At 51.8% G+C, this 24,706-nt stretch overlaps 1 protein-coding gene across 1 annotated transcript in view; it reads right to left on the reverse strand.

Moving 5' to 3' along the window:
* The window catches only part of Col5a1 (collagen type V alpha 1 chain), a 154,160-nt gene that overhangs the window by 16,314 nt on the left and 113,140 nt on the right, over nt 1–24,706 (reverse strand). The window contains 27 exon segments of the mRNA XM_036184070.1: nt 245–280; nt 1,013–1,066; nt 2,502–2,609; nt 3,549–3,602; nt 3,694–3,747; nt 3,825–3,932; nt 4,505–4,558; nt 5,158–5,211; nt 6,579–6,632; nt 6,848–6,901; nt 7,431–7,538; nt 8,246–8,299; nt 9,554–9,661; nt 9,764–9,817; nt 10,577–10,684; nt 10,765–10,818; nt 11,573–11,626; nt 12,928–13,035; nt 15,518–15,625; nt 16,757–16,810; nt 16,903–16,992; nt 18,494–18,517; nt 18,519–18,602; nt 19,408–19,461; nt 22,122–22,175; nt 23,464–23,517; nt 24,214–24,258. Coding sequence (XP_036039963.1) covers nt 245–280; nt 1,013–1,066; nt 2,502–2,609; nt 3,549–3,602; nt 3,694–3,747; nt 3,825–3,932; nt 4,505–4,558; nt 5,158–5,211; nt 6,579–6,632; nt 6,848–6,901; nt 7,431–7,538; nt 8,246–8,299; nt 9,554–9,661; nt 9,764–9,817; nt 10,577–10,684; nt 10,765–10,818; nt 11,573–11,626; nt 12,928–13,035; nt 15,518–15,625; nt 16,757–16,810; nt 16,903–16,992; nt 18,494–18,517; nt 18,519–18,602; nt 19,408–19,461; nt 22,122–22,175; nt 23,464–23,517; nt 24,214–24,258 — 1,845 coding nt within the window.

Genomic DNA, 24,706 nt, shown 5'->3' on the forward strand with positions numbered 1-24,706 from the left:
TTCTCCCACTGCACCCCATGAACAGCAACAATTAAAATAATACTTAAAAGCAGCCAGCAGTAGAGCAACAGAATCAAAACAAAGAATACCAACAACACATAGTATGACGAAGAAGAGAAGAGAGGTGGAGGGGACCTCCACAGGTTGGGGTGGGCGTCCAAGTGACCCACTTCTCAGGGGACTCCTCTCCCACCCCCAAGGTAGTCTCAGGTATCATGGGCCCCGTCAAGGCAGAGTCACTTACCGAAGAGCCTTTAGCACCTTTGGGACCTGGAGGGCCCTGCAGAGAGCAGAGGTCAGAATGTCAGTAGACGGAGGGGCCAAACAGGTCCTATTTTGCTCAGCCTGTCCCCAACTCCCTACGTGTCCTCTCTGCAGGTTGGCAGGAGGAGGGTTGGTTGTGGCTGCCACTCACGTCTCCCCCAGCCCGGGAGGCAGAGGGTGTCTGATGAGCCCACAATGCTCAGCTTGGGAATGACATTTGAACATCAAAGTCAAGGGAGTGCCTGGTCTACTGAGGGGCGTGGAAGGAGTCGGCTGCTAGACATCCATGACCATGTGGCCCAAAGCCCAGCTGACGCGACGGGTCAGAGTGGGCAGAGCTAGGGATATAGGAATGACATTGGGGTACTGGACCCTCAAAACACAAGGGAGGCTCAAGCCAGGATGTCAAAAGGACATTTTCAAGCCTGGACTAGGCTGGGCCCACTCATGTCCACCAGGAAGAGGAGAGCCAAGATGCCCCCTCCACCTCCCCTGATGCTTACAGAAGGATCTCCTTTCCTTGGAAGGAGGTTTAGGCATTAAAGTTTGTCCCTCCCCTCCCTTTTGGCAAGGCAGCCAGCGCACCAGCCACCCCTCTCCTGCTCCTGTGCCTTGGAACCCCAATGTTGCATTATATACAAATAATCCCTGGTTCAACCATCATCTCTCCTGACTTCCAGCTCGTCCACCTCCCCCCTCCTTGTATCCACTGGGTCCTCCATCCCCCGTGCCCATCCTAAATACATACCGGCAAGCCAGGGGGCCCAGGAGGCCCGAGTGGGCCAGAAGGACCAGTGATTCCCTAGAAAGGACCAGAAAATGCAGGTTACCAGCTTTTTTTGTGGAAGGTGACCCCTGTGACCCTGCCATGATTCCAGGCTCCCTCACAGTCTCCTCTTCAGGGACATTGAATCTTGGCAGGCAGCTGTAGTCATCCACTCTAGAATTTACTTCACGGTGACAGCCAACATGTTTCCTCACTGGATTAGACTGATTCACCAGAACACCAGCCACACGTTGAAATCCACAGGCCCAGCCCTGTGCCCAGGCTGGATGGAACTGGGAATTAAGATACTACCCCCACCATACTCTGTGGAACTCAGACAAGTCTGTTCCAACCTCCTGCCCAGCTTGGCTACATGGTGTTAGGTCTCACCACAGTGGGCATAGGGAAAGCAGTGAGTATCCCAAAATCTAGTCTGTCCAGCCACAGTTGGCAGCCCAGCCTCATAGTGAAGAAAGTGTCTCCCTCCATTGTTAGCTCACAGGGCCTGGGCCTTTGGGTCCCTAGTGTGTCCCATACTTCTCAAGCCTGCACATGGCCAAGAACACAATGTGTGTGGAGAAGTGAGTGAACCCCATGCAGAGCCACACAGGTCTAAGAGTGCCACTGAAGCCTGGCGACACGTGGCAGTCAGAAAACTGCCCACAGTGGCTGGGACAGGGCCCCACGGGGCCACATTCTTTGATGCTATCTACTTCCAATATGACCTAAAGAGTGGTGTCTACTGTTTGCTCAGTCTCCAGAGGCTACTGTCATCCCCACATCCTGCTGTCTTTAGGGATAGACCTAGGTGTGGGTAAGCAAAGATCCCCAGATATGAGTGCTCTCATACTGGGAGTAAGAAGTGGGGAACCCTACTATCATGAATGGGGGTTCCCATGCAAAGACACATGTGTCTTTTCTCATATGCCATACACAGACGACTCTTCTTTCAGCTTGGGAGTCTCCTCCATTTTACCTTCCACAGCCAAACCAACATGCAGCCAGGGTTTCCTCCACCATGACTCACCAGGACTGCAAGCTAACCAACTACAGGGTATCCCAGGGGAAGTCTGGGGTCAGATGTGGGCATCTGTGGCAAGGTGGGGGCAGGGATGTTTGTGATCACTGCTCTACCTCTCTCCACAAGTGAACATGGCTGATGGCCCACCATAGCCTCCTGCCCAGCTAGTCGGGTCAGAGGCTCTTGCATGGAGGTAAAGTGCGGGGAAAGGTCCGACTGCTAAAGCCTTCTGATTCTGAGAGTCACCACAGCAGTGAGCTCCTGCCTCCACCCAGGACCTGGGGTTGCCTATGTTCTAACTTGTGCCTTGGGGACCTAGTTAAGTCCTGAGCCCCCACTGGCCCCATCAGCAAAGCAAGATTCAGCACTCCATGACAGTGAGGGTATCCTTCTAGGCTCCAGAGAAACCAGAAGCTGCTCCAGGGACATAATGTTGGTTACTATAGATACCTGTTCTCCTTTAGGACCAGATGAGCCCTGAGGGCCTGGGAGTCCTCGGTCACCCTTTTCACCCTGCTCACCAGGAGGTCCAATGAGTCCAATGAGTCCTGGATGGCCCTGTGACAAAATGAAGGTGTGAGGTATCCATGCCGCCAGTGCCCCGAGTCCACAGCACAGCGGGCCAGGTGACCCGGCACACAGTCATAACGCAGGGCAATGTGCCGCAGTCAACATGTCGAGGATTGGAAATAAGAGGCCACACGACAAGACGGGTCTCATGTCCCCTAGCCAGTAAGGGACATACTTGAAGAAACACGCAGGGAGAGCCAGGGTGTGGCTGAACAGTAACGCCCTGGACTAGCATGTGTGAGGCCCTGGGCTCAATTCCACAGCACTACCATCATCCTGGACCCTGATGACAGCCAAAAAAGAAACGTACAGGGGTTCCAGACCCAGAGGCCACTGGATTTCCCTGAGGGACAGTTTGTGTTTATCTTTTTACTTCATGAACTTTCTGACTTTTGATAAGCATGTACCCCTTTCCCCCAAGGCCTGCGGCTGACACCAAATGGTAACTGCAGAGTGCTAAGGATTTGTATTCATTTGAACACCTTTGAGGAGAAAAACCCACCCTATCTGCCTTATACATCTTTTGGTTTCACGTGAGTTTCTAGAATGTTCTGGAAGGGCTTCCAGCTTCCATTATGCTGGTGAAGGATATCAAAGTGGAAAAGAGTGTCTCTTCTGCCTTCTCCGTGAATAGCCGTTTGTGTTGCAAGCTCATTTATTTACAAATAAATCAGTGTAAGGAGGAGAAAAGTCACCATCAGTTAATGAAGCTACCAGGGCCTCTAGAAGGTTCTTGTCAATTCTGGGTCTCCTAGGACACCTTGATACAGACATGAGTCTCAAAGCCCTGGGTGTATTTCTCCTTTGTCGATCTACCTCCAGGTCCCATGACAGTCACAGCAGGTATTTGGTGGTGGGTCAATAACGCCTGTGGACGAGTCAATGGTGTTATTGATGCAATATTGGAGTCCCTTCAGATTATCTCACCTTTTCTCCTTTGGGTCCAGAGTCTCCTTTGAGTCCAGGGAGTCCTGGAGGACCCTGTAGGAGAAGGGAGAGGAGTCAGTGTCCTTGTCACAGAGGTTCCCAGTGCCCTGCCTACAGAGACACACTGACATGTCATGCAACTCACCAGGGGGCCAGGTGGACCATCAGGGCCTGGGGATCCTGGGAGGCCTTGCTCACCCTGAAACAGAGTTCCTGGATGTGAAATGTGCCCCCATCAGCACCTCTCCCTCATCCTAGGCCTGCTAGGCCACTTACCACAGGACCAGGGATCCCTCGAAGACCATCAGGGCCAGGCTTCCCAGGGGCCCCTTGGGGGCCAATAGGGCCAGTCTTCCCAGGAGGGCCTTCTAAGCCGGCTTCTCCCTGCAGAGGAGATTATGGGTGTTCAGAGGCTCCCAGACCAAGACCCCTGGGGTACTGCAGAGATGCCCCCATGTGTCCTAGATGGTGTTACTTCCCATCTTTCCATGAAGGCTGACTTGGCCTGAGCTCCATCCTGTTAATATCCAAACACAGCAACTCCCTGACTCCTGCTGATCGTGGTAACTACCACAGCAGGTCACCCACCGGGTGCTGAGACACACAGCCTCAGATGCAGAGCTCACTAAGTCTCAGGGAAAGATGGCAAATGTTCTCATCCAGGCCTGCTGGTCACCTCACTGCAGGAGTGGCTGGGTGTTCCAGTGCTGGGTACCACATATACCACTCAGGTAATGGCCATGCCAGTCTACTAAGGCCCCACTTCCTGTGTGTACTGTCTTCCCCTCTGTCATAGGTCAAAGACTGGGTGTGACCTCACCCTGGCTTCTGCCTTCTCTGCCTTCTTCATCCTCCCTTTGGCTCCACGGCTCAGCTCCTCTGTCCTCAGACTGCTCCCTGCCACTGCCCCAGCCTCCCTCAGGTCCACAGAAGTCATAGCCACCATGGTAACTTACCTTGGCTCCTTTCTCCCCTTGCCTGCCTTCAGGGCCTGCAGGGCCTGGGGGACCCTAGAAAAACAATATAACAACTAAGACTTGAGCTCTGAGTTTGGAGACCAGGCCCAGACTCCAGGAGGGCTGCAAGGTGTGAGGCCACCCTGGACCACTCTCCAGTGAAAATGTAGGCCCCATCCAGGGTCCCACGACTCCAGGAGCCTGCAAAGCTTCTGGTGGATCTAGGGATGCCCTAGATGCCTTGTGTATCGAAGGTCCTCTCCCACCTGTGCACTCCTAGGCCCAAACACCACAGTCCAGCACCCACTAGAGCTTGCAATATGGACATCTGTTCCTTGTCTTGGACCTCCTTTGTTCAGATAGGCTGGTCTAGAGACAAGGAGAGTCCAGCTTTTGAAATTTTTCTCTCCTGTGATGGTATAACAGACATGTCAGTCATCAGCCATCCTAAACACGCCTGGCCTAGACTCTGCTTCCTCAGAGTCCCCCCATGTATCACCCCACAGATCTGTGACCTGATGAGTGTGTCCCACAATTCAGGTATCCATGTACTCTCCTCAGGGCCATGTGGGGCATCAGGGGCTCCACAAGTGGTAGAGGGCTTTGTACAGGAAACAGCCAGTAAGTGGGGAGGGGTGGGAAGAAGGGCTTACCCTCTTTCCTGGAGGTCCAGATGGACCAGGTTCACCAGTAGGACCTGGGGATCCCTGGTTGGGGAAAAGAACACAGAACATTAGAAATTTGTCTTATCAGGACACAGGGCTATGTGGCCCACAGCCAAGGAAACACATGGAGATTCAGTCCTTTCTATGGCTAGCCTTGCATGGTCTCCTCTGTGGTGTGAGCATAGCAAGTCCTGTACCCTGTTGGTGGCACTCAGAGAATCCAACTCACATCCCACACTTGCTGCATCTTGAGCAAAGGTATCCCCCTGGGGTATGCTTGAGTCTAACACTCAGGCAGTCTGGTCTCCACCATCGCCTACATCTCCTTTTCAGAAGGACCAAGCTGGGAGTCTAAGGCAGGGGGTAGGGTCACAGGAGCATGCACAGGACATATCTGGCTCACAGCCTATGTCCCCAGCTTTTCATGTTCATTGCTGCCTGTCTCAGATCAGTGATACAAGTCTTTGCCCTCGGCTCAGTGACACGGTCTGAATGGCCTATGAAACCCAGGCTCATATCAAATTGCCCTTGTGCTGGTGTTGAGAGGAGGGGGCTGGTTATCGTCATGTGAGTATCCATAGATAGACCACACCCCTGTCACAGAAATGACCTGATTATAAAAGGGTGATTTTAGGCCCACTTCCCCTTCCTCATCACTTTATGATGATATCCACCATATTATCATTATTTAAGACAGGTGTTACTCTGAAACCAAGGCTGCTGACACACTGAACTCATTATGTAGACCAGAAAGTCTCAAACTTATAGCAAGCCCTCTGTCTCAGTTTCTCGAGTGCTGGAATCAGAAGCATGAGCCACCACATCCGTTCTTGCTTTGTTAAGCCACAGCAGGACACCCCATGTGATCAGGCCCCTCTATCTTGACTTCCTAGCCTCTAGCACCCTGAGACAAACACATTTATTATTTTGTTTTAATGCACCAACCTGTAACATCATCACATCAGCAGCAAAAAGATCTAGATAGTCAGTCATCCCTAGAAGCTGGACCCACCTTGGGGGTGAGCTGGAGAGACCTCTGAGAAAGGCACAGTCCAGTCAAGGGACCTGAGGGGCTCACCTGGTCCCACCCCAAAGAGACCACCTTGCATTAAAACAGCTGCGCAAGGCCAAGTGGCCGCAGTCACAGGGATGTTGGGCCTGTGAGAGAAGGTGCATACCTGTTGGGTAGTGAGCTCTGGGACACTTTGCAGAGCCCTTAGAGTTTTGTACAGGTCCCCTGGTGGGACTGCATATGCATCTTCCCTTTGGAGGAATGGTCTCAGCCATCATTTGGTCCTTGGGCTCCTAAGCTCTGGCCATTGTCAAGAGAGACCTAAGTTTGGGCTTCTCATAAAGACCCAAGAATGCAGGGATGCTCCTACCAGGAAGCCATCAGAGCATACACTCACCGTCTGTCCAGGTTCGCCATCATCCCCTTTATCTCCAGGTGGACCATCTTGACCCTGTGGGAATAAGAAAGTTGCTTTCACAGGATAGCTCAAGTTGCCCCTCCAGCCTCAGTGTATCTCAGTGTACACAAACTCTGGGTATTGGAACAGGGACAACCTGGAGAGATAAAGCGACCTAAAGAACCCCTCCAGGTTGGGTAGAACCCCTCCAGGAGGGGTAGAAGCATATTGGGAATGGCAAGCGGGAGCAGGAATGAATGGACACTTACTGTGGGGCCTGGCTCTCCAGGGGGACCAGGGTCTCCGGGAAAGCCCACAGGACCCTGAAAAGAGAGAAGCAAGCTATCAGCAGCCTGACACACCCTGCCTGGCCCACCACAACCCAGGTCACAGGACAAGGGACAGTCCCAACACCTCCAGCACTTTTGATCAGGAGGCCCCTATCCTGAAGAGTTCACAGAAGAGCAAACCCAACCTAGGAGGCAGGCATGGAGCAGCAGCCTTCTGCTCTTTTGAGACTAGTGAGGACAGGCGTCCTACCCACACATCCACTCTGGTGGCCCCTTCGACTTCTGATGCAAAATGGGGGCCGGCAGGGAAAAGCAGTGCCCTGAGCCTGCAGATCTTTCCTCAGGGGCCCCCACGGGGTGCTGCTTCTATCCCATGCCTCCCCACATCCCCTCTCGCAGCTTCATTAGTAGCTGCTGTGGAAACTTCTAGAGTAGACAGAATTACCCTTGAGACACACAGCATTCACACAGCTGTTCCTAGGCCAGGGAACACATAATGCAGGCACTACAAAGACTCAGAATGGACCCTGTTCTGGACTCCAAGGCATCTAGCATTACTCACAGGGCTGCCTTTGGGACCATCATCTCCAGGAGGGCCTTTGGGTCCAGGGGGTCCAGCAGCACCAGAGGGGCCAGCCTCTCCCTTCTCCCCTCTTTCTCCTTTAGGTCCCTGGAGAGGAAGATGGTTCAGTTCTCAGATGGGCCATCCATAGACTCATTGCTGCATCTCACCAGCAGCCCCTTCCCAGCATCCCCTGGGCCCCAGGATGGGGATGGTACTGTTCTTGCTTCCCATTCTCTATAGCAACTCCATGTTCCACCAGACAGGCAAAGAGTCATGGCCTTCTAAAACCTCAAAGGCCTAGCTCAGCTCTTAGTAAGGGCTGGCTCCTGGACAGAAGAAAGGCAGGTAGGGAGCCCCATAGTTCTCAGGCACAGAAAACAGCAGGAAACTGAGATGCCTCAATCCCCCAAGATGCTTCCTAGGCCCAAAGATACTCTGGAGGATGTCCTCTCAGTGAACATATCCAACCTTCAGAGGCCTGGATAGTCTCAGGCTAGCAATGCTCACACTTACAGCAGCCTGTGAAAGGGCCTACATACCACAGATGGTAGTTACTGGTGACCATGAGTTGTGAGGTCATTGCTGAGGTCTGCATGTGTGTGCTCAGCCCCACATATGTACACATGAAGGCACACAAGCTCAACCCCCACAAGACACCACACTTTCCTATCATATTCTATGTTGTTCGACATAGCAAGGTCATGACTCATTTCATGGGAGGGGAAACTGAGGCAAGGGTGATGCTTCTGGTCCAGTGCCTTGTCAATATTCCCACTAGGCACACCCCACTGCTCCTCCAGGGCCACACTCACCAGAGGACCTCCTTCTCCTGGAAGACCAGGCTCTCCAGGTTCACCAGGATCTCCCTGAGGAGATAAGTCAGTGTTAGAATGTTCCCTCACTGATGGTGACAACGGACAGACCATCCACAAGCACCTGACTATCCGCCTGCCTATCCCTGGCCATCTGGTGTCCAGGACTCTGTGGGGTCAGGGTTGTCAGATAGCTCATAGGAATGCAGCAGGAAGCCAATGAGGAATGTCAGAGGTATGACAGAGATGTGTAGGGAGGCGGTGTCAGGGCACTGTACAGGTCATAAGGGGCAAGGCTGTCCCAAGCAGGTGCTCTGTGTCCTGACACATGTGGTGTGATCAGCCTCCTTACACACCAGCCACCATGCCTTTCCCAATGTGATAAGCCAGACAAGCCCATCAGCCTTTAAGTTGATTTTGTTGTCGTCACAGAAATGGGAAGAGTAATTAACACAGGCAATCAGGGCAGAAGCACAGGTATTTCCCTGCAGTGTTGAGACAGAGAGAAAGGCCTGTGACATGCTGGCAAGCAAAGGCAGTGCAGGGGTGAGGTAGTGGGGAGGGGGCAGCAGTGCCTCTAACCCACACCCATTCCTCTCCCTCTTTCTTATCAAAAAGAACAAATAAATGCTCTAGGCATAATGCCCTGCATCAGAAGCAAGTCCCAGGAAGGGCAAGCAGCAAGCTTCCAGCCCTCCCAAGGCCCAAGATGGCCTCCTAAGGCTGTGTTCCCAGAACCCTGTGAAGCTCAGTCTCACAGTGAAACTGTCATGGTGCCCACACACATATTCATGTTCACACATGTGTATTCACAAGCGTACGTGCACATATCCACACATACTCGTGCCCACACATTTGGGCTCACCATGCTCAGTCAATCTCAAGGGCCCAGCCCTAACACCAACCAGAAGGAGTAACAAGGCCCTGGCTGTGAGAAAGTGGAGCTGGGAAGAGGAGGTCGCAGCAAGCTCAATGTAAAGGACTTTCACCAGATCTGAGACAGAGGGACGGGAGGGAGTGGGGCTTGGAGGAACAGACGTGTTATTGCTTTGAATTTTGTAAACAGCTGTTACAAATGAACAGTGTCAGGGCTCTGAACTTAGGGACATGTATTTACTTTTAGGTTTCAAGACGGGTGTGATGGAAGTGTCTCTGCACAAACACGCACGCATACATGCATGTGTGTGCACATACACAGGTACACAGGTACACACATACACAGGCACACACAGGACTGTGTGTACACATAAACACACTACTTCTCATGTAGCTATGGCACAGGCACTGTGATGTGTAGACAGACATTACCTTTTCTCCCACTGCACCAGGGTTGCCGATTCCTCCAGGGGGACCCTGTGGCCCATCAGCACCTGGAGCTCCAGAGGGTCCTCGGGGGCCTGGGGGACCAGGGGGTCCCTGGGAGGAAGACAGGCCATTGAGCAAGACAAGATGTAAATACCCTTCCCCAGAACATAAGCCAGGGGAGCCACACTGGGTCTTGACGGCCCAGTCACTTACCATCTGGCCCACATCTCCGGTCTCACCCTTCTCTCCTGGAGGTCCTGGCAAACCCTGTGGACAGAACACTGGTGAGGTGCTACTCTGTGAGAGACGCACATAGTTCCCACCATGATTGCCACTCCTGTGATGCTTCCCAAAGGCCCTGAAATGTGTTTCCATGAGTCTGCTCCATGGAAGGATTTTTCCTGCTTCCAGGGCTCAAACAGCCGAGGACATAATCAGAGGAGAAGGCAGAGATTTATGGGGACCAGCACTTATGGAGGCTTCCCATAAAACAATAAACCTAATGAGCCGGCAGCAGGGAAGCTTCCGGATAAATCAAGTGCCCACCATATGCCAAATACCACCAGTAACTAAAAATTGTGTTTTCCAAAATAAAGTCTGTGTTCAAAGAATATTTAATGGCATTCAACATGCCTCATAACAAAGAACAAAAGGCTGGTGTATGCTTTACGGTGCACAGTGAGTGTGGGGTTTTACTGACATCCAGTAGAGTCACGTGGGTGGGAACAGGTAACCGGGAGGACAGAATGAGTTGGGCTGGCTTGATGGCTGTCACTTCTAGGTGGTGTGTTCAGATGTGGACTTTGTATCCCTTTCTTATAGGTCATCATTTCCCAGGATTCCATGGTAAATGCCAAAGCAAGAGCATCATGCAAGTGCGCGCACACGTGTGTGTGTGTGTGTGTGTGTGTGTGTGTGTGTGTGTGTGTGTGTCAATTTCCTCATTCCTACAAGACAGGAAGAGTGGGCTCAGCAAGATACTGACACCTCGGCTGGGGGCGGGGTCCTGGGAAGATCCATGGTTACCTGTAATCCCACTGGCCCTGGTGGTCCTGGGAAACCTCTTGAGCCTTCGTCTCCCTTCTGCCCAAACAGGCCTTGTTGTCCACGAGGGCCAGGCTCACCATCTGCTCCCTGGAGTATGGAAGTGAGCATGGGTGAGGACTGGCAGCAGCTTGAGAGGTGGGCCTTGCTACACCATTCAACATACTCACCGAGGGGCCTGGCTGTCCAATGGGGCCTTGAGGACCTGTAGGTCCAGGAGGACCCTGTAAGGGTCAAACAGAGACATAATTATTTTGGAATTGCAGACAAGCCCAGGAGTAGGTCAATTCTGTCTCTGGAAGTGGCTGGCTTGTGCAGGATGTGGCTTATCAGAGTTAGTCCTCAGATGTGCCAGTCATCAGAGGAACACTATTAACATCATGGCACAAGCTCATGATTTAGGCTCTGAGAAGGCAGCAAGGCTCTCACTTCAACCACGATTGAGTTGCTACGGGTAACAGAGGCAGGGCACGTCACTCTATGCCCTCTCAGCAACAACCACACGCCCCCTCAGACAACAAGGTCAGGGGTCTCAAAGCGCCTCACTCACACACTCTCCTCAGTTGCCTGTCACTGTGGGTGCAGAAACAGAGAGCCAGAGGCCCACACTGAAGCTGCTGATGTCACTTCAGGAGTAAAGCCCCAACACTAGTCTGAGGCTCAGGTGAGTCCTTAGTTTGAGGGGGCTGGTGAGGGTGACAGGGCTGCAGCACCCACAACCCCGCATCCCTGAATGTATGAAAGACCACGGGACAATGGACGCTTTGCCTCTGCAGAGCCCTGTGGTCCTCAGGGATGGGCCCCCAGGCAGACACATGACTGGTAATGTTCTCACACCAAGAGATTTCCTCACACGCCTTAACACACATACACGTGGAATATTCCGGTGTGACCAGGAGTCTGCAGTGCCGGGATCATGGAGTATGAACACAGGGTCATTCTGCTTCAGCAGTCACCCCAGCATACTCACACTCTTACCTGCTCGCCTTTGTCCCCCTTGCTTCCTTTCTGGCCTGGCTCCCCGATCTCTCCCTGGGGAGGGACAGGAAGGATGCTATCAGTGGCTGTATGTGCATTTCCCCGGTCCCGTGGGCAATCTTTCTTGGAGACTAACAACAGTTGCTCTCCAGATGGTCCCAAGATTTTCCAACAGAAAGCATGTCCTTATGTGAACTTGATTTTCTTTTTGATTTTGATGTCTCTGTGTGTGTGCACGCGCGTGCGTGTGTGTGTGTGTGTGTGTGTGTGTGTGTGTGTGTGTGTGTGTGCAGGTGCACATGGCCTGAATGTACATCTGTGCACTGCATATGGGACTCTCTAAGGAGGCCAGACAAGGGTGTTGGATGCCTTGGAACTGCAGTGACAAGCAGGTGTGAGCTGCCATATGGGTTCTGGGAACTGAACCCTGGTCCTCTACAAGAGCAGCCAATGCAAGACATCTCTGCAGTTCCTGATTCCTTATCTGTTCCTTTTGGAGACAGGTTTCTCAGTGGCCATAGACTAGGCTGGCCAGCCAGAGAGCCCCAGGGGTCTTCCCACCTCCACCTCCCAGGTTCTGAGATTATAGACACACAACCACATTTGGCTTCTTAAAACATGGGTCTGGGGAATCAAACTCATGTCCTAATGCTTGCAAAGCAAGCGGTTTATGATGAACCATCTCCCCAGCTCCTCAATTTCCTTTATGGCTCTCAGATTATTGCAAAGGTTTTAGTAGACATGGTGATGTGGCAATCTACCGTCCTCTCCAGTGTTTCTATTGGACTGCCTGCCACATGGAGACATAAGACTAAGACTTCCTCTATGCAGAGGTGACAAAGTCAGAAATATCACCAGAGAGCTATGACAAACGGAGAGTGGAGCTGAAGAGATAAGCCGCACAGTCTTTCCTTAATGAAGTATGAAATCCAGGCTCCACAGTAATGGCATCAGAAATAGTAATAAAAACAGAACTTCGATCATTCAAAGGAAGATGCTTAAAAATAGACACAGAGTAAAACCTCATGGAATCCAGCCCCACACAGTCCCAGTCTGAAAGGGTTCAGAAGGGAGCAGGGAACAATTTCTTCAGCTCTGGCTGCGGCCTGCCCCAAGTCTCAGGCAACAGAAACGCTGCCAAGGAGCCATGTGCTTTCCAGGCTCCCCACACATGTGACAGGTCTTATCTGTTGTCATTTGTTTATGTGCTACTTCAAAATCATCCCCTCACGCCAGGTCTGAAGGGGCACAGCATTGCTCTGCCAGCTGAGCCCTCTATATTGAATACAACGCTGTTTAAAACACTGCCCACACTCACTGCCTGCCTGGCCACATGCACTGCTGCTGCTCCATACCTTATCTCCATCTTCTCCAGGAGGACCCACGGGGCCCGCTGGACCAGGGAGCCCCACAGGACCTTGGAGGCCATCTCGGCCAGCTGGGCCTTGTGGACCTTTCTCACCCTAGAGAGAACAAGCAATTCAGACTCAATACAGCTTCATATTGGGTACATCATGCCACCACTTCTCACCCCAGAGAGGGGCTCTGGGGCAGGAAGCTGGGGGTGTGAGGTAGTGGTTAGGACCATCATGATCCTAACATGCCAGGAGGGGCATGGAGGTGATTTTGCTTGGCTCTCAACTCTGCATGGCCAGCACATTGCTGTACCAGAGTCACACTCAGAACACTACACAGAGTAAAACAGTATGAAATGGTTCAGAGGGGAGCAGGAGGCAATTTAGAGGCCACTCCTTAGAGATGAGGAGACTGAGGCACAGTTAGTGCTATGGTTTGAACACATAATGGTGAAGGCTTCATTCTATCTGGGGTTGCTGTGAAAGTCCAAGGAGGCTGGATCTTGTTAGGGACACCACCACCTCCTTGGCTGCCATAAGGAGAGCATCCCTCTACCATGAAGCTCTGTCTCACTCCAAACCCACAGCAATGGAACCAACTACAAACCAAAACCTCTGGAACCACAGGTCCAAACAAATCCTTTGATTTAAGTGGCTTCTCCCATATATTTGTCAAAGCTTATTAGCAGAGCTTATGAATTAAGTCCCTGAGCCTGCTTGGGTTCCTCTGAGCTGGCGAGCAGGGACCATACTGAGCTACAGGATGGCCTCAGCAGCTGCTTATGCAAACTGTTACTCTGTCAATTCTTTGTGAGCACCCTGCCTGTGCACACACAGACATACCTATACACATACACATGACATATATGCACGCACATGTGTCCACACAGCACAAACACAGACATGTGCATACACACATACACATGATGTGTTCACACACAAGTACAAACAGACACAGATGTCCATGGGCATGCTCACACACAGGATATGCACATGCATACTACTTGTGCATGTGCACGCACACACACACACACACACACACACACAAAAGCATGCAGACATGCATACTCACATATACACACGCATGGCATTCACACAGCATGCCATGCATGCACATGCATTCAAGCATGCACACAGACATATACACATACAAACCCTTATCTGCCTTCATAACTCTGACATGCTTTTCTTACAAGTGCTCCTTCATAATCTCCAGCGACCTCACTAGTTCTTGCTATGCTCAGTTTTGACAAAATCCCGTCACCCAAGTGCAACAAGCATTTTCTCACCTCAGCTAGGAGTTTTTCTTCCAATGACACAAAGAAAGAAATTGTGTGCAAGAGGAGAGGGACACAGATGCTTGGCTAGCCCATCCTGTCCTTCCTACAGCCCACTCCCCACTCAGTGAAGTCAACCCATCCTCCCCAAGCTGGAGAGTGCTCTGGCAGGTCCAGGGTTTGGGCAGCATCTCTCCCTGTCTGCTTGGGAGTCACAGAGACCCCCGGCCCTCTCTCAGTCCTTTCCTCTAGCTGGAGCTATTCTGGGAGACAGTGAGCTTTTCCCTGCTCTTGCAAGGGCAGCTCTTGCAAGGTTCCTGCTTAAATATCAAGTCTCTGGAAACAGCAAGCTTCCTCTGGTTAAGACTGTGAGTGCCACATGTCCTGAACCTCCAAGGGCTTCGGTGCTGCACCCAGAATCCAGCTGGACCTGCATTCTGGGTACCTGACTAAAAATGGCACAATACTATCAATTGGCAACAATACATTGCAAGATTCTCCATGGTACTGATGTCCCAATGTGGCCTACATGTTCTTCCTCCGTGTGAACCCAGGAGGGCAGGACACACAGAACACAGAGCTCCACTCGCTTAAGTCAGTGGGCATATGTGTCTAGCTCAGTGCTCCATGCCTATCCTACACGGATGCTCTTTACGGCACTGTTCACGGAGATTGGGAAGGTGGACTGAAATCTATGAAATCTACACCAACAGCTGTGGGAAATCGGGGGTAATGAAGCTGCATATGAACTATAGACATGAAGTGGGGTTTGGGTGCCACTGTGCATGAGGTGATCAAAGAAGGCTGTGTGGAAACCCAGGCCTGCCCAATGTCCAGGCTTGAGAGGGCTTTCAAAGCCCCATGAACTCAGGACTCACAGAGGAGCTGTTCTGCCTTCTGGGGACCTACCTGCCATCCATTGCCAGACACTGTCTCCCTCCTGTGCTCTCATCAACAAAGGGACCACCCATCCCAAACACTTGCCTCTTTCCTAAAAGGCCCAGCCATGGGGCGAGGCCAGCGGGGAGGTGATGTTCACCCAGCAGACAGTATCGCCCAACTACCTAGGAGGCACAGAGGCTAGACAGAACACAGGTCTGTAAGGGGACAGACTGTGTCTAGCCAATGTGCTATCAGCATTCGGGGTAGGCCAAACTGAGCTGCCTGGAACTCCTCAGAGGTCTTTCCCTATAAGGTAGTCAGACTCCATAGCCTCTGCCTCTTCCCACCCTAGGGGAGTGTCCATGGAGATAACACAACAGGAGGGACATGGCCAAACCTGGGAGAGGACCCCAACCTCAGGTGGTACTTACAGGAACCCCTTTCTCTCCAGCTGGCCCCGGAGGTCCCTGAGGCCCAGGTCTCCCTGGAATTCCGATGGGCCCTGCTGCACCAGCTGGTCCTCTCTCTCCTGGAGAACCCTAAAAGTATAGCAAGAGAATGACTCACTTGAGGCTCTTGAACTGTGAGGTGAGACTTCCTCACACACCGATTGGTCACACCACTCTTACGCTCACTTTAGAGCCCTGGGGGTTCCCTGTCTGACTTCTGCAAGCAGGGACTATCTGGTCATTAGGCCTCTTCTTAGCTCTTCTCCTCAAATAACTCCATCTTACACATGCCCTCTCTCCCCATGTGTCTGGGAACAAGTGTTATTTTGAGTCTGATGACATTTTCCATAGGCCTGGCACCTACCCATCCCTGTAGGGTCTGCCTGTCCACAAAGTGCTCACAGATTTAGAAGAAGAGGTCTTGATCTGAGTGCAGATATTGATGATAACAGATTCAGGCTAAGCTTAAGGTCACATCAAGAGGTCAACACAGCCTGCAAACCCTCCATATGACCTATCAAAAGGGAAGACTTTTCTCATCCCATCTGACTTCCCTGGTCTGGAACCCAGCTAGGGAAGGTCACTCCCAAACTCATCTGGGCTTCACACAGATGAGCACAGTGAGCACAGTCATCGGGCTGGCTTAAATGGTAAATGAAGCAAAGCTGACAGTCATCCATGAGGGGGAGGAGCAGCCTCAGACCGGGAGCCACAGCTAAGGGCCTGGGAATGCAGGGTCCTAAATAAAGCCTCTCACAGTTGGAGTACTGATTTGTGGGAGACTGGCTAATCCACAAGACAACATGTGATAGCTCCTGGACTACAGGCTGGAGTTAGACCCCTTCCCTACCTGTTCCAGATGGCCCACCCTGCTCTAGAACGTGTCCTTGAGGTTCATAAGAAGAGTACCTCCTCTCTGTGCTGACTGAAGATGGGTCCACACCAAGTGTGAGTCCCCCTCCTTGCCTCCATGCCAAGACAGGTCACTTGTAGGTCTCCAAGCGCCCACTCCTCTACTCTTCTTCATACAAGGTGCCCCTGTGACTCTATCAACCCAGCTGCTGCCTCAGGAATACTATCCCTATGCTCTGCCCTGTCCTCCTGACATACTTGATTGGGGACCCAGGCAGCTAGGCATGCCCTCCCAGCTCTGAGGGCATCCCACCTTGCCTGTGGAACACGGGTTTAAAGGATAGGACAGGATGGAGGACTTTGACTCACCGCAGGGCCTGGGGGGCCAGGGGGGCCTTCGCTGCCTTTCAGTCCAAGGGCTCCCTGCAAAGTAGTAAAAATATGGGTTGAGGGCACTGAGAGGGAGCGCCAGGGCTGTGAACCATACCGATACACCCACCCAGTCCCTCACTCACCACAGGGCCGGGGAGCCCTCGGTCCCCAGGGAATCCACGCAATCCTGGAGGGCCATCCTTTCCAGGGAGGCCAGCAGGGCCTGGGTCCCCCTGGAATGAGAGCCAGAGTTAACCCGACCTGGATCAGCTCCAGCTGTTGACCTCCCACCAATCTCCTTCACATCTAGGGTGAGGCAATTATCAGGATCCAGTAGGATCTGGGTTGACCCAGGCTTCCTTTAGCCCCTTGGCTTTAAAGAAACTCTCTGGTTTTGTTTCGATTTGGAGGTTGGGGATGGAAGCCAGGACCTGGCATGTCTCCTCTATTCCTCCATGGACTTGAGCTCAGCCCCTGCACACACCTGGGAACCATGTTCTCCAGGCTGGCTCTGTATGTAGATCTGGGGAAGGGACTCTAGCTGTGACATGCTGTCCCCGTGCTTATTCAGGGCCCAGGCCTACAAAGTCCAGCAGGGCCACAAGGGGTCCTCAATGGGACTGTGCCAAGCTAAGGGCACATCAGTGATTGTGGTTAAAAACATGCCACTCAAGGAACTTGCTGTCAGCCCAATGTCCACTTCTAAAAACAGATACTATTGGACTTGCCTTTCCTGAAACTGTAAAAGCTAGAATATCTTCCAGAATTTTCCCTGGGCTTCACATGGGAATACACAGGTTTTTCTGAACTCAATGAGCTCTCTATCTAGAGTAGATTTATAGACCAAGTGCTATGTGTGTTAGGGTTATATATGTGTATTCACATACACACATATGTATTCATATGTATCTGAGGATGTATGTATTTACTTACTCAACACACATAAAGTATGATTTTCTTCAGTATTTATTTACTGTATGTCATTAAATTTATATTTACCAGGTGGGATGGGCCAGGCATGGGGGTACATGCCTTTAATACCAACACTCAGGAGGCAGAGGTAGGTGGATCTCTGTGAGTTCAAAGACAGCCTGGTCTACATGGCAAGTTTCAGGCTAGCCAGGGCTACAATGTGAATCCCTGTCTCAAAACAACAACAATAATGAAAAATAGGCTGAGAGTTTGTGGTTATAGTTACCCTTACAGAAATTTGACATTTTTTTGTGCTAACACACAAACATTACAACCACAAATTTGAGGCACCTGAGCCTACTGGACAGACTACAAAAAACAAAAACAAAAACAAAAACAAAAACCAGATATGGCAAGAGCTGACACTGGGCACAAGGTTGGAAACACATTCTTTTTCACTTTCAGAATCTATTTTCAGTGTGTTCAAGGGAGGGGTTTTCAAAGGACCGTTCTCTACCGGATCTGTATTGGCGGCTGAAGACTAGGAGCCTTTGGTCCATTTCTGGGAGAAGTGGGCAGCAGGGGAAGGCGCTCTCCACAGGGGCGGGGATGGTTTGATCCCACATTCCCTCTGTGCACTGTCTACAGCAGGTCACAGCCCTGTCTCAGTTCAAGCAAAATAGATCTGAACGTGTGTGTTTCAGAGCAGCATTATTTGAGAAATTACCCATTTGTCCAAGAGGATCAAGAGAAAACGCAAAGTTTTAACTGATTCCCTAGAAAAAAAAGATTACCCTGACATGGAAGCTTCCAGAAACTCACCTTTGTACCTTCTTTTCCCAGTAACACCTGGGAGGCCCTGTTCCCCAGGGGGGCCTGGAGGGCCAGGGTGGCCACGCTCGCCCATCGGCCCCGTTTCTCCTGTGGGACCCTATGGGGAGAGACAGTGTTGTTTTTGAGTGACATGCTGGTTTTGAGTGACTTGCAAGAGGATAATCTTCCTGAGCCTAGGCACAGCCCCAACTACGATGATGAAGCATCTACAGTGGACCTATCACTCTTCTCTCACAAGGCTCCTCACGTCGTCCAAACGCCAGAGGGAAAAGATGAAGTCAGTGGACAGAGGTAGCCATGGCTGGTGTCCCCCTGGCCCTCTCTAGAGGCCTTTTCTGGGATGTGATCAGAAAGGTGCTGAGGGCCGCCAGGTTTGCTATCGGGGAGAAGGCCTCATGGGCTACAGTTCTGGGGTGGCACTGGGCGTCAGTCTCTTCTCAATATGACAGGCGTGACTTTCTAAGCAGCAAGGTAGCAGATACAATACCGCCCTTGATCTAAAGCCATCAGCCCTAGCCAGAACCTTCACTGATCTGTGTTGGTTAGGATCAGAGCCCCTGACACTGTCCAGTGTAGAAGAATCAGGTGCCTCTGCTGTCCATCACAGGACAAGAAGACACCACTGGCCCCTGTGCCCTTGGGGGTAGTCAGACTCCAGAGCCTGGCCCTGTCTAGCCTGGAGTCACCTGAGCTCTGCTGCTGAACGCAGGCCACATGCTCCATGAGTGACCTGCTTTCTCTCAGCACAGCCCCCTTCAAGGGGCTCATCTCCTACAGTTAGCATATACCTGCCATGGGATTTAAGCCTCTTTATTAGTGGGATCTACCACCACCACCCCAGAACTGGGAAAAATTGACCACAGCCCTGACCCCCAGCCCCATGATGCTGCACAAGGACTCACCTGAGGGCCAACCACTCCGGGGGGGCCTGGAGGGCCAGTCTTGCCTTGGAAACCCTGTGGAGAGAGTCAGCAAGCTGAGGGCCACAGCAGCACCCATCACCCTGCTGTGGTCTCCCCAGAAGCCCATCCCGCATCTATCCCCACTGGCTGTGCTCCAAACTCTCATTTAGAGTCAGGCCTTATGCTCCTTTCCCATATTAATTTCATGAGAGTCCTGAAGCCAGGTGGGTTAGCTCCACACCATGTCTTTGTGCTGAGAAATGGATTTTAAGTCTGTTATTCTCTCTCTTGTCACTGCGTGTTCATTTTCTGAGGACACAGGAGAGCCATCTCTGGGCTGGTGCTCATTAGCAACTTTGTGGGGCTTTTTAGCCTTTGTTCTCCACGCCTCTGACGCACGGCAGGTGACTCGCCAGCCTGCTTCTCTTCATGTTTAGGACAGGCGGGAGCCAGGCCTGGCTGTTCTCTGAAGCCGTCAGCGCAAATATGTTAGTTTAAAGTCACTTCATAGATGCTATCTCCTTGAGGATCTGAGTGCTCGTCCCCCACTTGGGCTCTGCTGCCCAAACTCTCCTATTGAGCAGGAAGCTACAGCAAGCCAAGCTTGATCTGAGGCATATAGCAGAGCAAAGTACGCACAGTGAGATACACCCGCAGCTGCCGGGTGTCCAAGGATGGATGGATCTATCCAAGGCCTGCAAAGGGCACTCTAGCTGTGCAGAGGTCACCACTATGGCAAGAGGGTGAGCAGATGGCTCAGGGCCAGCAGGCGACAGTCTAATATCTCACACAATTCACTGGCCACATGAACCACATGCGACTCTGCCCGGTAGTCCCTGGAGGGCTCTTCTCTCTCAGCCCAGCTCAGCTCACACAGTGGGCAGAAGAAACCATTTCTAAGACACATTTATCTGACAGTCAAAGACAAGGGTGATGGGCAGGTCGGGGGGTGGGGGAGTGCTGACAGGACACAGGAGCCAAAGTAAAGCTCTGCTCATGGCTGTGTTCGTGAGGAGGGCAAGCAAGGCCTCCCACCAGGTCCACAGTCACTCCAGGGCCAGCCATGTCTGAGAAGGAGACTGGTCTTCTGCTCCTTCCTGAGAAACGGGTTTTTTTGGCTCCTGTTAAGGAGAAGTAGTGGCTACTTGTATTCATTAGCTGAGGAGGATGAGAGAGAAACAAAAGGAGGAGGAGAGGAGAAGGAAGAAAGTCCACACTTTACAGGACTCCAGATGAGTCCCAGAGGGTCAGCAGCATCACAGAAGTGCCCCTGTGCCTACAGAGGTGACGGGACATGATAGCAGTTGCTGGAAACTATACTTTTCCAAGCAAAGACAGGCGGCTTAATGATCTGCAGAATGAGTCTGAGAGAGAAAAGCACACAGTATGCAAAATTCTTCTCTCTTGTCTCCTTGGAAAGGCATTAGAGGAAAATGTGCAAAGCTCTGAAGAAATGTTTTAATTTTTCTCTCTAAACAAAAGAGCAAGGTAATCTCCATTTATCAGCCGGTACGGGCTGCTCAAACATTGGCAAAGGCATAATTAAAAGGCTTCTCATCCCTGTGCGCTGAAAGACAGTGGGGACAACATATTAAAGCAGGTGCCAGGACGCTATCTGACGAGGTGTTCAAAGGTCCACATCAGGAGGGCCAGTTTGAGCCAGGAGAGCCCCCTGGAAACCTTCAGGCACAATGGACTGGACGCAATGACACAGGAGCCGGTCAGCCCTGTGGGCCCCACTCTGCTGGTGAGAGCCACTTACACCTGTGCAAACTGGCCTTAATGTGGATGAGGCAGGACCACAGAGAGAAACCAGCATGGCAGGAAGGGTGTCACTTGGAGGGCTCAGTTGTTCAAAGGCTGAAATCCCAGGGTCCCAAGTGCAACCAAGGTCACAGGCATGCCCATGCCCTTTCTGAGATAGGGTCTCTTACTGAAGCTGGAGTCCACTCCTTGTCTAGACTAGCTGGCCAGTCACTCCTAGGGAGCCTCCTGTCTTCACTTCTCCTCAACCGGAGTTACAGACTCCATGCTTAGCTTTCATATCAGCGCTGAGGATCGGAACTCAGACCTCATGCTTGCCCCATCAGGCACCTACACACCGAGCTGTCTCATCTCACCAGAACAAACTCTTGTTTACCAGGACAGAGGAGGCTAAAGGCATCTTTTTGCTCCCTCCCACCAGCTCTCCAAGCGGGACTCGCCCAGATGGACAACACTAGGATCTATGTGACATGGCCCTTGTCATGGGGTTCTGTAGCTTAAACAATCAGCTATCCACAGGTACAGAGCCTCCCCAAGAACTCTTCCACATAAGGCCTGTGGTGTCCCAGCAAGGCTGCACTCACAGTGACCCTGGGGAAATAAAGGTTGGAGACACAGGTCTTGTGACGCCAACAGTACTGTGTCCTGATGGCTTTTAACATGGCCTTGGGCCAAAACTACTAAAACAAGCAAAGAGCCATTGTCCAGTTTCCACTGCGACATCCTGGGGCTCCTGCCCACCCCACAGCCGGACCCCAAGACAACAGCAGATGGCTGACCTGCAGGACGCCTTGCCAAGGCCTTTGGTCTTTCCCAGATGGGAAGGACCCCCCCCACACACACACACACACACTACGCCGGGCAGCCAGCAGCATGTTATATGTAGTGCTGTGGGAGACCCAGCCAGAGAGGCCAGGCACAGCCATGTCCCCAGCATTTGTAATACTCACGGTCTCGCCTCTCTGCCCAGGATGCCCCGGGAGTCCATCCTTGCCTGGTGGGCCCTGAGGAAAGAATCACAGCAGGGAAGGCTTGTTCAGCAGCTCAGAGAAGCAGGTGACAAAAATTACTGTCATTTTAGTGGCTCTTGAGAAAAGAAATCACCCGCAGGTACAGGGACAGTAATCATGGAACTAGATGCCGAGGAAGAGCCTGTCCCACAATCTCACAGCTGCCCAAGGGGTTAACAAAGGTAGGGGAGGTCAACCAGCTTCCCAAGCTTGCGTAGGTGGGTGGCCTGGAGGCAATGGGATCCTCATCTGTCTAGCTTGATGAACTCTGAGGAGGGATAGTCACTCCAGAACCCAGAGAGGGGTCTGGACAGAACTTTGTCTGGCATGAGCATCTCTTACTGAGGCCCTTCCCCTGCTGTGGATCCCCCATGCCACAGACCCTTCCCTGCCATGAACCTTCTATGTTATGGGCCTTCCCCTACAGTGACCCTGGCTATGGTCCCTTCTCTAACATGGAATTTCCCAGGCATGGACCTTCCATGCCTTGTCCCTTCCCCCTACAACCTTCCCTGCACAAAAGTCCCCTAGCACGGATCTTCACCTTCTCTGGGCCTTATCCTGACTCAAGCCTCCTCTACTATGAATTCTCACTGGTTGTGTGTGGGATGCCTCCCACCATGTACCTTCCTCCCGTGCAGGAGGTGGCCCTGAGTATGCCTCCCTTACTGTGGACTTCTGCTGTGGACCCTGCCTGGATCCTGGATCCTGAATCCTGGAGAGGAACCAGCTTTGGCTTCAGACATGGCCCCAGAATTGACAAAAGACCTTTCAGGGTTTTTTTTTTTGTTTGTTTGTTTGTTTTTTGTTTTTGTTTTTGTTTTTTTTTAAGCTGGGGATCGAACCCAGGGCCTTGTGCTTGCTAGGCAAGCACTCTACCACTGAGCTAAATCCCCAACCCCTTTCAGTTGTTTTAAGAAACCTTGTTTGTTACATTTGTGTGGTCACCCAAGACACTAATGCAAGCCCAACCAGAATGTCATGATGGTCTCAATGAGAGCAGAACCTGCCATAGGAGGTCCACACAGGGGAAGGGCCTCAGCAGAGAGGTTCATGAATAGGAAATTCTGTCCATAACTACATGCTTTCCAGAACAGGAGGCCTATATGGATGGGGCACAGCCACAGGCAGCCTTAGCAGCCAGGCTTGGGAGGTTGTCTCTACTGCCCACCTGGCAGGGGTCCAGTGTGCCCTTATCTTCCTCTCCTATCCTAGGGAGATGAGGAGAATGGTTGTCAAGGAAACCTGACCTGCCACCTCCATGGGAGAAAGCAGTACTTACCGGGGGACCCTTGGGTCCGGGGAAGCCTGTGGGTCCTTGGGGTCCATTGGGTCCCTGGGGACAGAGAACGGGCAGTTTAAGGACAATTGTTCTTCCTGTTAGCAGCCCCAATCTTTCCTCACTGTGGCACTGGCTGCACCTAAAACCTTCTCTCTGTTTAACCTGACCCCATTTCCCCATTTACTCTAGAGGACCTGAGGAGAGAGAGAGAGATGCTATATAGAAGGTAGATAGATGGGTAATAGAAGATAGACTGGTAAAATAGATGACAGACAGTCAGACAGAGATTAGATAGATAGATAGATAGATAGATAGATAGATAGATAGATAGATAGATGATAGATGGGTAATAGAAGATAGGGAAGGTAAGTAGGTAGGTAAGTAGATGGATGGATGGATAGATAGATAGATAGATAGATAGACAGATAGATAGATAGATAGATATCCAAGCTAGGGACACTGGCAATACCCCAGAGACCTCTTTGCTGTATGAGGTCAAGACATAATTTTTGTGGTCTTAGTCAACTCCAGCATTCCAAGACTGGGTCCAGAGGATGTGATGAGGTCTTTCCCCAAGGAACACATATCTTCCGGATATGAGCTACCCTTGGGCCTCAGCAAGCCCTGCTCCTCTGCAGGGCACTCTTGGCCTCCTGTACTGGCTCACCCAAGGTTAAGTGCCTGGAGAGTGTTTGGGGACAACTTCCTCCCTGGAAATCTTCTCATAGCCCAGGCCTGGAAGACTCTTACCCGCTCACCAGGAGGGCCAGCTGGGCCATCGCCTCCGGAGTTGCCCTGAGAGAGGAGAGAAAAGCGCACCATGACTGCCATGCCAAGGGCTCCTCCAGGGCCCCTCTAATGTCTGAGGCCAAAGTTGCTCAAGGTCATCCTGACCCCAGTGCAGGGTAGTGTGTAGTGGCATTGAGCTTCAGCTCCACGCTAGGCTGTCTCTATGCACAGCCAATAGGGAGCTAGCATGAGCAGGGTGGTGATATCAGAACAGGTCCCCAAGACTAGTCAGACACGGGCTGTGCTCAACCAAGAACACACCAAAATGACTTGATAGAGCACAAGGCTCAGCTTCAGGACTATTCTGGTTCTCATGAAGAGCTTAGCTGTGTGTGTGTGTGTGTGTGTGTGTGTGTGTGTGTGTGTGTGTAATGTGTAATGTACCTGGAACTTAGCACAGAAGAGGGGACAGGTCAGGGATGGGTCAGTTCTGACTCTCAGCTAACTGGAACCT

This window comes from Onychomys torridus, chromosome 4 (genome assembly GCF_903995425.1).
Source record: "Onychomys torridus chromosome 4, mOncTor1.1, whole genome shotgun sequence".
NCBI classification, from domain to species: domain Eukaryota; kingdom Metazoa; phylum Chordata; class Mammalia; order Rodentia; family Cricetidae; genus Onychomys; species Onychomys torridus.